General features: G+C 51.2%; 1 protein-coding gene across 1 annotated transcript; it reads right to left on the reverse strand.

The window, feature by feature from the left end:
* Positions 1-11,395: 11,395 nt before the first annotated feature.
* RBM15 (RNA binding motif protein 15) lies at positions 11,396-13,602 on the reverse strand (the record flags this gene model as incomplete). The annotated part of the gene is made up of 1 exon (XM_026036063.1): positions 11,396-13,602. A coding segment is annotated over one exon (2,013 nt), but the record flags the coding sequence as incomplete, so codon positions are not given.
* Positions 13,603-13,604: the final 2 nt, after the last annotated feature.

Here is a 13,604-nt window from a genome sequence, read left to right on the forward strand (position 1 = left end):
AAAAGCTCAGGGGGTTTCGAGGAAGGGAGCACTCGCCTGTGCTCTCCATCGGGCTACCCCCTGCTGCTGCTTTCCTTCCTTTCTTTGGGAAAAWCGAGTCTCCAAAGCACTTGCACCCTCCACAAAGGAGCAGCCAGCTCGGGAGCTGCTGTTCCCCATGGGATCTCATCCTGCTGGCAGCTGCCTTCAGCATTTGCTTGCAAAACTATTCCGCAGGGATAAAGTATGTTCCGCGAGCCCTCGGCTGCATGGCACTTCCAATGGCCTCTCCTCTCCCCAAAGAACCCGAGGAAACCCATCCCATCACGGCTTTGGGAAAAGCCCAGGAGTCCTGTGTGCACATCCTACCATCCAGCTGTGGCAGAGGGTAGACGGGAGGTTTCCAGCTTTTTGCTCCAGATGATCCCACAGGCTCCAGRTCATCTCCGTTGGCTCAGATGTGCTTTTCTTCTCCCATTTTTGTCTGGAAAGGAAAGCACAGAAAGGGCACTTTAGTTTTTCCTTGCAACCCCGACAACCTCAAGCCATTTATCTGCTTGCAAACCGCACCCCCACGCTGCACATTAGAGTGGCCAAGGATGGGAAGAACATCCACCTGGCAAAGGCTTCCCGGAGCATGGGATTTGTCCAGCAGGAAGTTTCCCGAGAGCCTTTCTGCACGGCAAAGGGAGCTGCATGCCAGTCGGATTAACCCAAGCAGGCTTTGCTGGGACACAAGCAGGTCCGCAAGAAACCCAGCTTTAATCTCCCAGCCCGCCTGGCAAATCCCCACGCAGGACGTGGCCCTGGGGAAAATGAACAGTAATAGCTGGAAGAAAAGGGACCCCTTAATTTGTAACAAATAAATAAATCATTCTCGTAAAGCTAAYGACAAACTCAGCTGAGTTCATTCAGCGGAAGGCCCTGCCGCCCCGAGCTCATCACCAGCGAGCTTTGCTATGAAAGTTGTCTTTTTTCTCATTAWTTTTTGCAAGAAGCCTAATGAAACAGCATCCGACAGGCCTTGTATTCCCCAGCTAGCCCAACGCCCTGAGTGCCTCCAGAAAGCAAAAAAAMCCACTACTTTATTTAGATTAAAAGTTTTCTTAGTAACAATAGAAAGGGAACTGGCAGCCTGAGTCCTGCTTAAATTTAGCACAGGACAAGGAAGAGGAGAACAAAACACAAACGCCATTCTATGCCGCGGGAAATTCTAGGAAATGATGCTGTGGTTAAGAATTAATGAGCAGCCGGTGGTTTGGTTTAGGCAGGCGAGGAATGTGTAATTCAAGGCCAATCAACCTGGCTGCAAGGTGGCTCTTCTTCATCTAAATTATAGAAGAAAAAAAAAAAAAAGAGGAAAAAAAAATATATATGCTTTTTTTTTCCCCCTTCCATAATTTAGTGATTTATTCTAGCACAGGAACAAGAATAAGAGTGCCCAAGACAGCCTAGGAGCTACATGTCTCTGGCCAAGGAGGACAGATGCTGCTGTCTCATTCCTAGTCGAAACGGCCTCCACGTGGGACGTCTCCTCATATCCCATTCGAATCCTGCTCCGTCCCCACTTCCCAAGCCATGCGAGCCCCACAGAAGTTATTTTGAAGGGACTGATTTAGGATGTGGGCACCTGTCGGACCTTAATGCAGCTCSGCATGTTCTACAGCCAGGATAATAACCTGGTTTAAGACGTTTTGGGCTCTTCCTATAGAAACTCTGGAAGTCAGCGCAATTGGAGAGCACACTGAAGACTCCGCTTCCCAAATCCTTAGCTCACAYCAGAATTACGTGCTATAAAAGCCCAGTCATCAACAGCTGTTTAGGGCTCTGGCATCAGCTGCGAGCTTCCCTTCCTGCTGCTTCATCCATGGAAACCCCATGGAAAAGGGGCAAGTCTCAGGTTAAGTCCATTTTCTTGATGTCTTCGTTGCATTAAACACCAAAAAACTCCAATCACCAATTGCCTCAAGTGATACCTGGAGAATTGCTCCTCACCAGCATGAAGTTCTGCAGGACACGTGTTGGCTCTTGGCTGAGAAAGGAAAGTCTAGGTCATGCTGAGGACAGTTTCAAGGAGATGCTTTCCAACAGCTCCATGGACACCAGTCTACTTATTTATTAAATGGGGACGCACAGCACATCCCAGACTAGGTGCTGCATCTAACTAGGCTTCGGAGAGCCCTGTTTTCACCCTTCCTGGGAAGGGCAGAGCTCGATAAGGCTACGACAACAAGGTCTTCCAGCAACAGCAAGCTGGGCAGCTCCTCCTCCGCTGCCCGGCAGATACCGCGCGCGGTTTCACTGTTTGCTTGTCCTTACACACACTGATAACAAGAACGCTCTGTGGTTTTTCCTCTTTTTTGGGTGTTTCTTTCCCACCCTGCCTGGAACAYGTCCCATCAGTTGGATACAGGCTGTGGAAAGCTCTTACGCTGCAAGTCAGTAAAGCCCAAGTGAAGACTCGCTTCTAGGCAGAGAGCTTCCATAAAATGCAAGATTTTTTTTTTTAAGAAGCCTTTAAAATCCATCTCACTCTTTTCACTGGCATCCACAAGGATTTATCACCCATTCCAACGGGAATAATTAAGATGGAGATGTTTAAAAATCCTCCCAGAAGATTTAGCTTTAACACACAGATCGAAGGAGCCTGATCCTCACTTTAAAGGTCCCGAATCTGTGGCGAACACAAAGATCAACGGCTTTTGGTCGAGTCCATGCGAGGGCTTTCAAAAGAGACGTAATTCAGGGGTCAAAGTGTCCTTTTCCAAAGTGATTTAGAGACTTTGCCTCCTAAGTCACGGCCGAGCTTTTACAAGCCTTCCCCACAGGTATGACCCACCTGGGGAGACGGGGCAAGGAACACGCTCTGGCTTGGAAGAGCCAAAGGGCGACTTTATGACACGCAAGTGACTAAAGCAGCTCTAATAAATCCCTCTCTAATCCCTCGAGCTTTCAGCCGAGCAATGAAAGGGAGCTAAGGACAAAAGAGCCGAGGGGAAGGCAAGTCTCATGGAGGCGACATCTACAGCCACGTTCTCTGGAGCCCAATGAGCACCAGCACCAACCCGGGCCGCTGCTGGAGGTGCCTCCTCGCGCGTCTCGGCTCCAGCTCAAGAGCTCRCCTTGCCCCGATGCTCTGGGATCCCTCAGTCCAGACACGTGGCTCTGCTCCCGCACATTGAACTTCTATTGAAGTCAAAGACCAAGAGCAATCCCTTGGTCTGGCGGACAACAGGCCCCAGCACCATCCACRGGGGCCTCTTCTCAGAGGAGCCAGCCCTCAGCTGTCACCTTCACAACACTTTGCTCAATGACTTGGTTTTTAATAACCAGGAATCCTTTTGTATCCTAAACAGCGCTCTGGGGCTAACTGAATTCCTAACCACTAGGCTTGAACTTCAACGTGAAAGAAGATACAGATTGACGCAGCTCCCTCAAATTGCAGAGATTACAGGGGACACGGCCAACTCGGGCCACCCCACCGGGCTCTCTCTAGGTTAATTGGTGCCGATGGCTAAAAGCAGCCCTGACCTATCACTGTATCTGAGCACAGGAAATACCGAGGGCAGCTAAAACCAAGGCAAAAATCTCTGCACTGGACTCAAGATCAGATTGCGGATGTAGGTATGAAGGTCAAGGCAGGGAAATGAGTGGATGAGACACCCGTCACCCACAGTTAACTCACGGCTCATCAGCTCATCCATTAGCCGCACACACAGCCCATCCTAATCCCAGGACAAAACAGCCAAGCTTAAAATCAAAAGCCCAGGGAGAAGGAGTGGAGCTCAGCTGGGAGGCAGCAGCCCATTAACCCATCACAACCCCATCCTGTCAGCTTCCACCCCGCGCTTCTTCAGCCACATTTAATTAATGCATCGCCAAAGCAACACACAGAGGCTCGTCAGAGCAGAAGAAACATCTGCCACCTCATACTGGTGCTTGCTTCCTCCTAAAGACCCCTCAGCTTCATCAGAGCACATACGAACAGGACCAAGCACCTCTAGGTTCCGACACAAGGCCAACGATTCGGCTCCAAGAACCCATCACACAGTTGACAAAGTCCCTCAACACGTTCAGAGAGAACATGTCCTCAAAGAGCCCATTTTTGAGCAAGCTAGCAGCACTGTGCAAACAAAATCTATTAGCTAATCTATTAATCAAGCAGGACTCGGGCCATCTAATGGATTAAATTCAGTTCTAATTCAGCTGTAGCTGGTGCAAAGCCGAACTCTAGAAAATGTGTGAATTCAAAGGACCAGTTTCCCATCTAACCCGCTCTCATCGCTCTACACTGCCATGCAGTTAATTAAACGGTTCTCTTAATAAATCCATTTTCCCCAGCTCGCCTGCCTGAAGTCTCATTAACCAAATTAATATGGTGTGTATAGAGCGCAGAGCACTGTTAACCCTTAAAAGCAACTAGCTTTAACAAAACTTGACCTACAACCAGCAGGTCAAGTGTCCCTCTAACCAGCCCTGAAGGCAGAGGAGAAGACAAAGCACCTTCAAAGAACTTGACGCTGCAGAGCAGCCAGAGCAGAACCATCCTACACCAAAGACATCCCCACATTACCCACAGGTCACCCAAAAACATGACATAGAGGAGAGTGGAAACAATCTYCTGGTTAAATACACGGTGAGTTGAGTCAGAGACAAGGACCTGGTCTGGAAAAGCCACCACCAGCCCATTCGCCGTAACACAACRAGTTGAAGCATGACCAAGAGGTGGAAGAGTGTCCAACAAACAGCCACGGTGCTAACCGGCTTCTGAAAACACCTCCTCTAGTTGGGTTATACCAGCAGGTCACTCATCTCCTGTTGGCATGGAACGCCCTACGAGCTAAAGAGGTTCAAACACCTTTCTCACTACTGCCACAAGCCTCAAACCTCTTGTACAACATTCCATGCGATCCCACGTCCAGGGGTCATACCTCAGTAGTTCATGRAACAGGACATGGCAAAAATACAAATGCTTTTAACTACAAGAAACATCATCTTCTGGAAGTACAGCTCATCTCAAGAGCTGCCCCAACCTGCTTCCCTCCTTCGCATTACCAGCAATATCTAAAAACACTTCCATTTGTAACAAACAGCTCCATTTATGCCAACATCTCATGAACGTACACAGAGCAGCTTTTGCCTGATCATCCCTTTGGCTTCCCTAGCCACATACACACAAGTTTCAGGTAGTRTTTTGGGTTAAGCTGGTGTTAATTCAAAAATTCATGAACTTGGAAAACTCGCTCTCGAGCCTGCCAAGCCCAACAYCTGGAGCTCTCCTTGAGCCGCATCTTCCACTGTAGAGGCTGAGAAACCTCRCGTTCCCCAAGAGGAACAGCAGCAAACCCAGCAGCTGGTCCAGACACAGAGTCTGGTATTTTGCTCCCATCCCCAGAGAAGATGGCAATGACATTTTGACCCAGGCGAACACATTAGCAAAGATCAGTAGACACAAGATTCAAAGAAAAAAAAAGGACAACAGCAAATCCATCTCAATTCACGTTACATTTCAGACCAACCTTTTCGACGTGCTTACCTGGCTGGGGGCCGCGCGCGGCCGCTTGCCCCGGGAACCTTGCCGAGCACACCCGCGGCATCCTAGCGATCACCGAGCGCTCGGCACCACTTCATAATCCACAGCGGGGCAGYGAGGGCAAGCTGGCAAATTCGAGGTGGTCTCCGGCCGGGCGGCAGGCAAGCGGCTAGTTAATTCTAACGGGCCGGCCACGGTGACACGAGGGCTTGCTGAAGGCAACGATGCAGAATCGTCGTTCCTCCTCGGGCTCCGCTCTTGTCGGTCTCCTGCAGCCACCACGGAGTTGTACTCCTGCACCGGAACAGCCTCCAGGACCCCCGTACGGGATAAGGCAGGAACTAGAGCGCACCGTTTTTTCGGGAATCTCCTTATTTTTTTTCTCCTCCTCTTACAATCTGTACTAGACCTTGAGGCGGCTGCAAGCAACCGTGCCGCCGGACCTGGGACGCGAGCGGGGCGCATGCACATCCGAGGCGTGTGGACCATTTGCTTGAAAACCGGTCAAAATAAGGCACGGACACCACAGCACAGGTTTTAAAATTACCACCGCTAGCTCCCAGGAGCTCTTCTTCCAGGCAGCACTGAACCCAGCGCTGCACAAGTGCGGCAAAGCCCCTGGAGATGGAGGAGCGCCTCGCGTACGTCAGGAAAGGCTTTATTAACAGCATTTAAACAGACTCTCTTTCTCTTTTTCTTTTGGCCACGTGGTGACAAGGTTTACGTGCAAGATTCAAAGCAATCTCAAACTCTCTTTTTTTTTTTTTCTTCAAAATTAAAAACCAAAAAAATCAAAACTAAAGCCAAACGAGTTGGGTGAACAAAACAAATCGGAAACTTAAAATTCAGGAACTCCAGCTCTTCCAGCCAGCGAAGCCCCGGACTCGGCGACCGTTCCGAACCGCAGGGAGCCTCCCTGCTTCTTGCACGCCAGCAGCAGCACCGTTTTCCTCGTAAAAGATGAGGAGGGAAAAGCAGCACGTGACCCCCTCGAGTGCAACGCAACGAGCGAGATCCTCCTGCTTTGGCACAACACGCTGGTCACCGCGAAAGCGCCGGTGCTCCCCGCTTCTTGCTCGAGACCCGCAACTACGAGCGGCTCCCCCGCCGCTGCAAGCRCAGAGGGGGCCTCAAACAGTTGTCGTCAATTCACTTGCAGGCAGAAAACCCATTTTCCTCAAAAGAAACAATTTATTTAGAATGAAACAAGATCAGCTCAACTGTGAGCGCATGTTTGAGTGACAGCTACTTTCAAGCTGTGCGAGCCATAAAAAGGGTATTCCTTTACTTTTCCAGCAATCTTGTGTACACAGCACAAAGCAAAGAGGTCATTTTTTTTTCCACTTAAAACACGGGCATTGGCATCACAATAGCAGATACACAACTTTTTTTTTTTTTTTTTAAAGCTGCCATTTTAGTAAAATGCACAAATACTAAACAGATAAGCTTTCTTCCATCGAGAGGCCCGTGTAAAATTCCACACAAGCCACAGCCGCTCTTCCCAAAGGTCCATCAGAGCTTGCAATCCCACGCCGCCGTCCTCTGCAGTCCACCAGCTTTGCTTGCAGGAGGAAAGAAAATGTTATTTCAATACCAATGTCTACAACGGATTTTCCCCTCCCTACATTACACGGATGAACAGAAAAGAACTACGAGGCCTTTCGGAAGATGCTACCTTGGATTTCAAAGAGCACCGATACCACCCATGGGCACAAAACCTTGAAATGAAGTCACCTTCTGTGTAGAGATGCATAACAAGTAGCRCAGGGGTTGCTTTTTCGGACCAACATTAATCTAGGCTTACAGTATTGGCGATCATTCCACTTTCCTAAGGGTTAACGGGACGCATCAAAATAATTAACCGYGAGAAAAGCCAACGGAATTATAAATAATGCGGCTGACTTTCCTCAAAGAGCATTTCCTGAAGGCAACTCATGAACAGAAATCGCAAGTGTAGTGTTACAGGCTGCTGTTTTGCTCTGGCTTTGCTGCCTAACCCTAACAGCAGACAACTCCAGTAGCAGAGGTCAAATCAGACGCACCTAATAAATTTGAAAACTGTTACCATTCGAGCAATATTTCTTCATCCGTCATTTCCACATTAACAGAATCGCAATGAGGTTGAATAGTCAATTAACCATCCCCAGAACAATACGGTCTGCTTTCAGTTCAATACAAAAAAGAATATTTCATCATTAAGTTGCTGTTTCACTGGAACATGTGCCCTTCGCTGCTACCCAGAGAAAGTCATTAGAAAACAGTAACAAAAAAAGGGAGATAAGGGGGGAAAGAACCCCAAAAACCAGACACACAGCAATGATTTCTTCCACTTTCTGTCCGATCCGGCACACTCACTAGGAGCACTGCTCTCAACACCGGTTTTCCCAGCAAAGCCGGGAACTAAGATATTCCGAGCAGCTTTCTCCCGGTCCTCAGATGACTCGAGGCCATTGTCACAATTTTGCTCCGCTCGGCCTCCCCATTAATCCTTAAACGCTTCCAGCTCTAGTCACCATCAACCAGATGGTTCCCGCAGCAACGTGGGACATCTGTTCTCTGCCCTCCTTGGAGCAGGGTTGTCTCCAAAGCGGTTTCCACCCTTAAGCATCATTTTAGAAGAATGGGGAGGAGAGGACCGGGTTGGGGGCCCGACAGGTAACGCCGCTGGCCCCCTAAAGCGCTCGCAAGGATGCACASCTGGAACTGAGCGGCCCAAAATTTTGGTCATTTGAGGTCACCTCCGTGCTCGCAGCGCTCCGTGCACCAGCCCAGAGCAAACAAAGGCCCTGGCTGGCGGCCAAGGAAGTTGCGTAAAATTTCCAATYAAAACCCCCAAAACAACCCCCCAAAAAACGTAAACAAAAGCATGAGTCACTTGAGGTTCTTTCCCCCAAAGCATAAAGCACAACTGTGAAATGATTCCGGAAAAGGACATCCTTTTTCCACACTAATTCAGTAAACTTTAACTCATGAAATATAGGAACATCAGCTGCACATGACATTGGAAGAAATCCGGAGCTCTTCCCAGAGCCACATAATGCCAACCAGAGCTCGAGAGCTACCGCCCGCTACGTTGGTTTTGCTCTATACAGAAGGGGTATTAAATAGGGACTTCCACTTGCATTCAGCCCTGGCCAAGATGATTTTGGGGGGACAGTTACTCCAMGGCTGCACATTTCAGAGCCTGAGAGGAAAAGCACAGTGACTAAACCGTGCTAGACCTGATGGCAGCGCGTGACCAAGTGCCGGCGAATTAAAGGTTGCCCGTCAATTATGTTCGGACGTTCAGGACCCTCGAAGGGTGTTAAAATTGCTTACAAAACAGAGCAGCAACCACAAATAAACCAGATTTAAAGAAGCAGGTACTCCGCTGAATAACCGGAAAACCTGGGGTCAAAGGCAGCCTCGCCTGTTCCACACTGCCCTCCAACGCAGCCCATCTCAATTCATAAAAGCCAGGGGCAAAAGCAACCGCTGCTGCATTGCAAGGAAACGGCAGCCACGCACCCACGATGCTCTTTCCAAAAGTTCCCCTTCCTCCCCAGGTAGTTGCGCAAAAAAAAATTTGCTTTTAGATTTGGATAAGCTATTTTGACCCCAAGTTTTGCAGGTTTAAGAGACAAAATAAAACCACAGGCGCCTACCACGTATCAGCATAACAAGCACTGCGCTTTGCAGGTTGAAGTGGGGAACACAAATGAAGTTAGTGCTTCTTTTACGGCTCGGGATGGATTCGAACTCATGGTGGTTCAAGTTAAACGGCGCTTTCCTTTAAACCTCCGTGCTTGCAAGCAACTCTTGTGTCAAAGGCCATGAGAAAACTCACTGTAAATGCAAGAAACACTTCAAGTGAGTTAGCAGCAGTGCTGGTTCCATGCTGACACGCAACGTAGCTGCCTGCAGGAATTAAAACAGACATTCTTTGCAGTAGGTGGTAAATACACCGGATCTCCTACAGCCTTTTTGCGCTATCAGTGCCTTTTCCAAACCTTCTCATTGTTAATAGGAAGACAAACAGCTGAATTCTGCCATCTCWGTCTATTACATTCACTTGGAAGGAAAGCAATCCAGAAACGCTGGATTTTACCCCCAAAACATTTAAGAGCATTAGATGAGGCTTGTTGTTTCTGCTCAGAAAGAAAAATAGCTTTAACACTACCAAACCTGTTTAGAGACTGCTCTGCCCCATTTCAGTTTCGCTGCAGTAGTTGGGAAACACTGACTCATTTTTGCCCCCAAAAGAAGTCCATTTGAACAGGAGCACTCTCTGAGGAGTGCCTAGGGAGAGGGATATTGCAGAATATCCCGTCTCTGCAGCAAATCTAAAGCAAGCGCAGTCACTCTTGGAAAGCAATCGCTCCATCTATCAAATACATTCAAGGCGTTTCCTCCTTCACACACTATTCTGCATTTTGAACTGGATTTTTTTGCCACAGAGACAGAAATTAAACTGACTCTCGGCCCTGTAGCAGTTTCCCAGTGAGGTACTGGAAGGTCTGCTGGTAATGCAGCACCACTTTTACATTGCCCAAGTTCCCAAAAACGCGGCTAAGTGCAAGGTTACATTCTGACGTTAAGTGCAAGGCTACTTTTTAGGGCTGGTAAAGCACAACTAGATGGAGCCCAGTTTGCATTTCGGTTTGGAAGCCCCACTCAGGAGGAAAACGGGGCCTGTAKCAGCCAAGTGTCCAAGGTCACGGGGGAAAAGCACCCACTGAGTGGGGGCAAAAGCACAAGGGAAAACGAACTAAGTTCTTTGGAAAAGATAAACGGTTTCCTCACGGAGTCATAAAAAGAGAAGGTCAATGGCAGCACTTTGGAGGATTTCTAATACTTCTCCAAGATGCTAAAAACACTTTAGTGCAGATGACTATTAAAAAAAACCTCATGTAATGCCCACGGTACTGTACCTGAAAAGTCCCTAGCAGACAGCAGTCTCTTGCTATTAACAAAGAGGTAAGAGGATAATGAGAACTTTTATGTAATTAAATTATTAGAGAATTAAAAGCCATCTCTGGAGAGAAGCACACTTGCTTAGAGTTTGCACTGTGGCAGCAGACCCCACTGTACCTGCAACTCTTTGAAGGAAAAAGGCAGTAAAAACAAAAAACCACAATATAACTAAAGTTATCCTTAAAGCACCTCCTTGTTTCTTGCATACGAGTAAGCACAAGACATTCATGGTTTGTAACAAAGTCCTCTGCTCGTTACCCAACACTGTCACTGCTACAAACCCAAAGTGCATACGTGGGATACAACAGAACCGAGAGGAAGAGGAGAAAAACACCTGTTTTTTTTCATATTAAAAAAACATACTTTCAGTGCGTGCATTTTGGTGGACTGGATGAAATTATGAAACACCCAATAAGGGAATTRATGTTCTCTGGTGGAGCCCAGAGCAGGCGCCGGCCACCTCAAAGAAATCAACCCTGAGCCGGGCAGCTCGAAGGGAAACGGGGCAGGCGCCGCACGGAGAGGGATCAGGTCTGAAATCAGTGACCTGAGGAATAAGGAATTCACAGAATTTCAGTGATTCAAAAATGAGYTGACACCCGTCCACTGTTAAGTGTGTGGTTTTCCGTTTCAACTACTGAGTGCTTTAAATCTGGTCTTTTAGGTTTGCAACTCTACAGAGGACAAGCAACTGAACTTGCTTTTAAAAATATATATATATATGAAATGAAAAGAGGACACGGATCAAAACAAAAAACAAAACAAAAAAAGGGAGTTTGTTCATCCCCCTTCCCACCCCCCACCCCAGTTTTCATTTTTCTTCTGTAACTCAAAGCAGGTCTAACCTCCCCGCTACCCCCACCGAGGAGGGATTCTCAACACATCCTATTCACGCTACTGGCTAATCAACCTTGCTGGCTTCTAAAACAGAGAAAAAAAATGTAGTAACAGGGTCAAAAAAAAACCCCATACAGGCAGGCAAAGTTACCTACAAACAAAGATCTAATTTAAAATAACGACAGGGCTGGCTAAGGCTGTATCCCATAGCACCTGGCACACGCTGGAGGGGCTGCGTGGAGGAGGAGGAGGAGGAGGCAGGGTCAGGTACAGAAAACACGGGGCCCTTAGGATGCCCCGCGCACAATGATCATGACCAGAAAGTCGTCCTCTGATTTGGCCAGCGCCTTGGCCGTGGAGTCCAGGAACTGCTGCGAGAAGTCGCAGGGCGGGAAGGCGTGCAGGACGCCGCTGTTCTCCTTGTCTTTGTTGCCCCCCACGGGGAGGCTGATCACGCCGGCCGCCTGCTTTTGCTTTAGGTAGGACACAAGATTCCTGAGCGGCCTCTGCGTGGAGGTGGTGGCGGCCTCGCTCGCTCCGCAGGAGGAGCGGTTGTCCGCGGCGCCGGGCACGGCCAGGAGGACGGCGTAGCCCTTGGGCCCCGCCACCTTGATGCGCCGAGTCACCTCGTCCAGCTTAGGCTGGTCCAGCCGCAGCCGCTGCGTGATCTTGAGCTGAGCTACTTTCCCGCCCGTGGCTCCCTCCACGAGGAGGCTGCTGGCGACGCCGAGGTCGCCCTGCAGCAGGTGCATGTTGGCCGGGAAGTTGCTGTTCTTGAGCAGGAGCATCCCCTGCCACGCCAAGCAGAGCTTGGGGGCTCCCGCGGGCGGCGCCGCGCCGTCCTGCTGCTGCTGCTGCTGCCGGGGAGGCGGCGCTTTGAGGCGGGAGCCTCCGGCGCCTCCCTCCACGACGCGCTCGTCCTTTTTGGCCGGGCTCTTGCCCTCCTGCGCAGCGGCGGCGGCCGCGCGGTGCTTCCGCTCCCTCTCGGCCGAGTTCTTGCGCTCGCGCTTTTCGTTCGGGCCTCGCTCGAGGCTGCCCCGCCGCGACTCCCGGACAGGCGAGGGCCGCTCCAAGAGCAGCAAGCGGGACGAGCGCTCGGGGTCGCTGCTGTAGCGCTCCCTCCCTCCGACAAGCTCCGGGCTGCGGTCCGGGGGAGACGCCGTGGCCAAACAGTGACGCTTGCGGGACGAGGAAGAGCGCTCGCTGTCCGGGGAACGGTCCAAGTGGCGGCCGCCGTCCTCCGCCAGCCTCCGTTTCCGAGGCTGATCCCTGCTACTACTGCCCAACTCCCTCTCCCCTCGGTCCCGCTCCAAGGACCAACCATCCCGGCGCCGTTCCAGGCTTTCCAATGGGTCATAGGCAGCTGCCCGGTTACTCCTGTCCCGAACAGGGGGTGGTGGAGGCACCCAATCTGCCTCAGGATAAAGGTCTCTGTCGCGGTCTCTGTAGAGCAACGGGGGTGTCCGGTCCCGCGTGCCCCGCAGAGGATCCGGGGGGGCTCCCCGGTGCGCCCCGAACGCAGCGGCCTCGGCCACGAGCTCGTAATGAGCCGCGGGCGGCAAGGGCAGCGGCTGCAGGTAGGGCTGCTGGTACCGGTGCTCCGTGTCGGCAAAGTCGACGCGGAGGCGGCGGTCGGGACCCCCGAGGGGAAAGCCCCGCATGTGGGTGCAGGCGGCCTGCGCCGCATCCAGGCTCTCGTACTGGATGTAGGCCCAGGAATCCCCTTTGCGGTAATCAATAGTGCGAATGGTGCCAAACCGGTCAAATTCCCTGGCCAGGGCAGCAAGGGGCACCCAAGGCCCGAGGCCGCCCACCCAGAGGCGGGTGGTTGGAGTGGCTTTCCCGTAGCCGATCTTGATGGGGTTGCGCAGAAGCACCTTCCCTGACATGGCCAGCTTGGCCCGGTGCGCCATGTCCAGATTCTCAAACTTAAGAAACCCGTAGGTGCTCGTCTGCCCGCGGCCCGGCCTTTTGATGTCCACCTCGGTGATGACGCCGAAGCGGTCGAACGCCCGCCGCAGGTCCGACTCGCTCACGGTTATGTCCAGGTTGCCCAGGAACAACGTGCGGTTGGCTCGCTGGTCGTCCTCAGGGCTGATCTCCTCCTCGCCGGCCGCTCCGGCGCCCGCTCCCCCGCCGCGGAAGCCCCCGGCGGCCGCCACGCCGGCCACGCGCTCCAGCCCATAGGCCGGCCGCACTCGCGCTTCGTAGAAGCCCCCGTAGTCCCTGTCGCGCTCCAGCTCGCGGGGCAGAGGCGGCGGCGGCGGCAGGCGGCCCAGGGCGAGCTGCTGCAGCCGGTAAT

The sequence above is a fragment of the Nothoprocta perdicaria genome, unplaced genomic scaffold (assembly GCF_003342845.1).
Source record: "Nothoprocta perdicaria isolate Ctin4 unplaced genomic scaffold, notPer1 scaffold_170, whole genome shotgun sequence".
Classification (NCBI taxonomy): domain Eukaryota; kingdom Metazoa; phylum Chordata; class Aves; order Tinamiformes; family Tinamidae; genus Nothoprocta; species Nothoprocta perdicaria.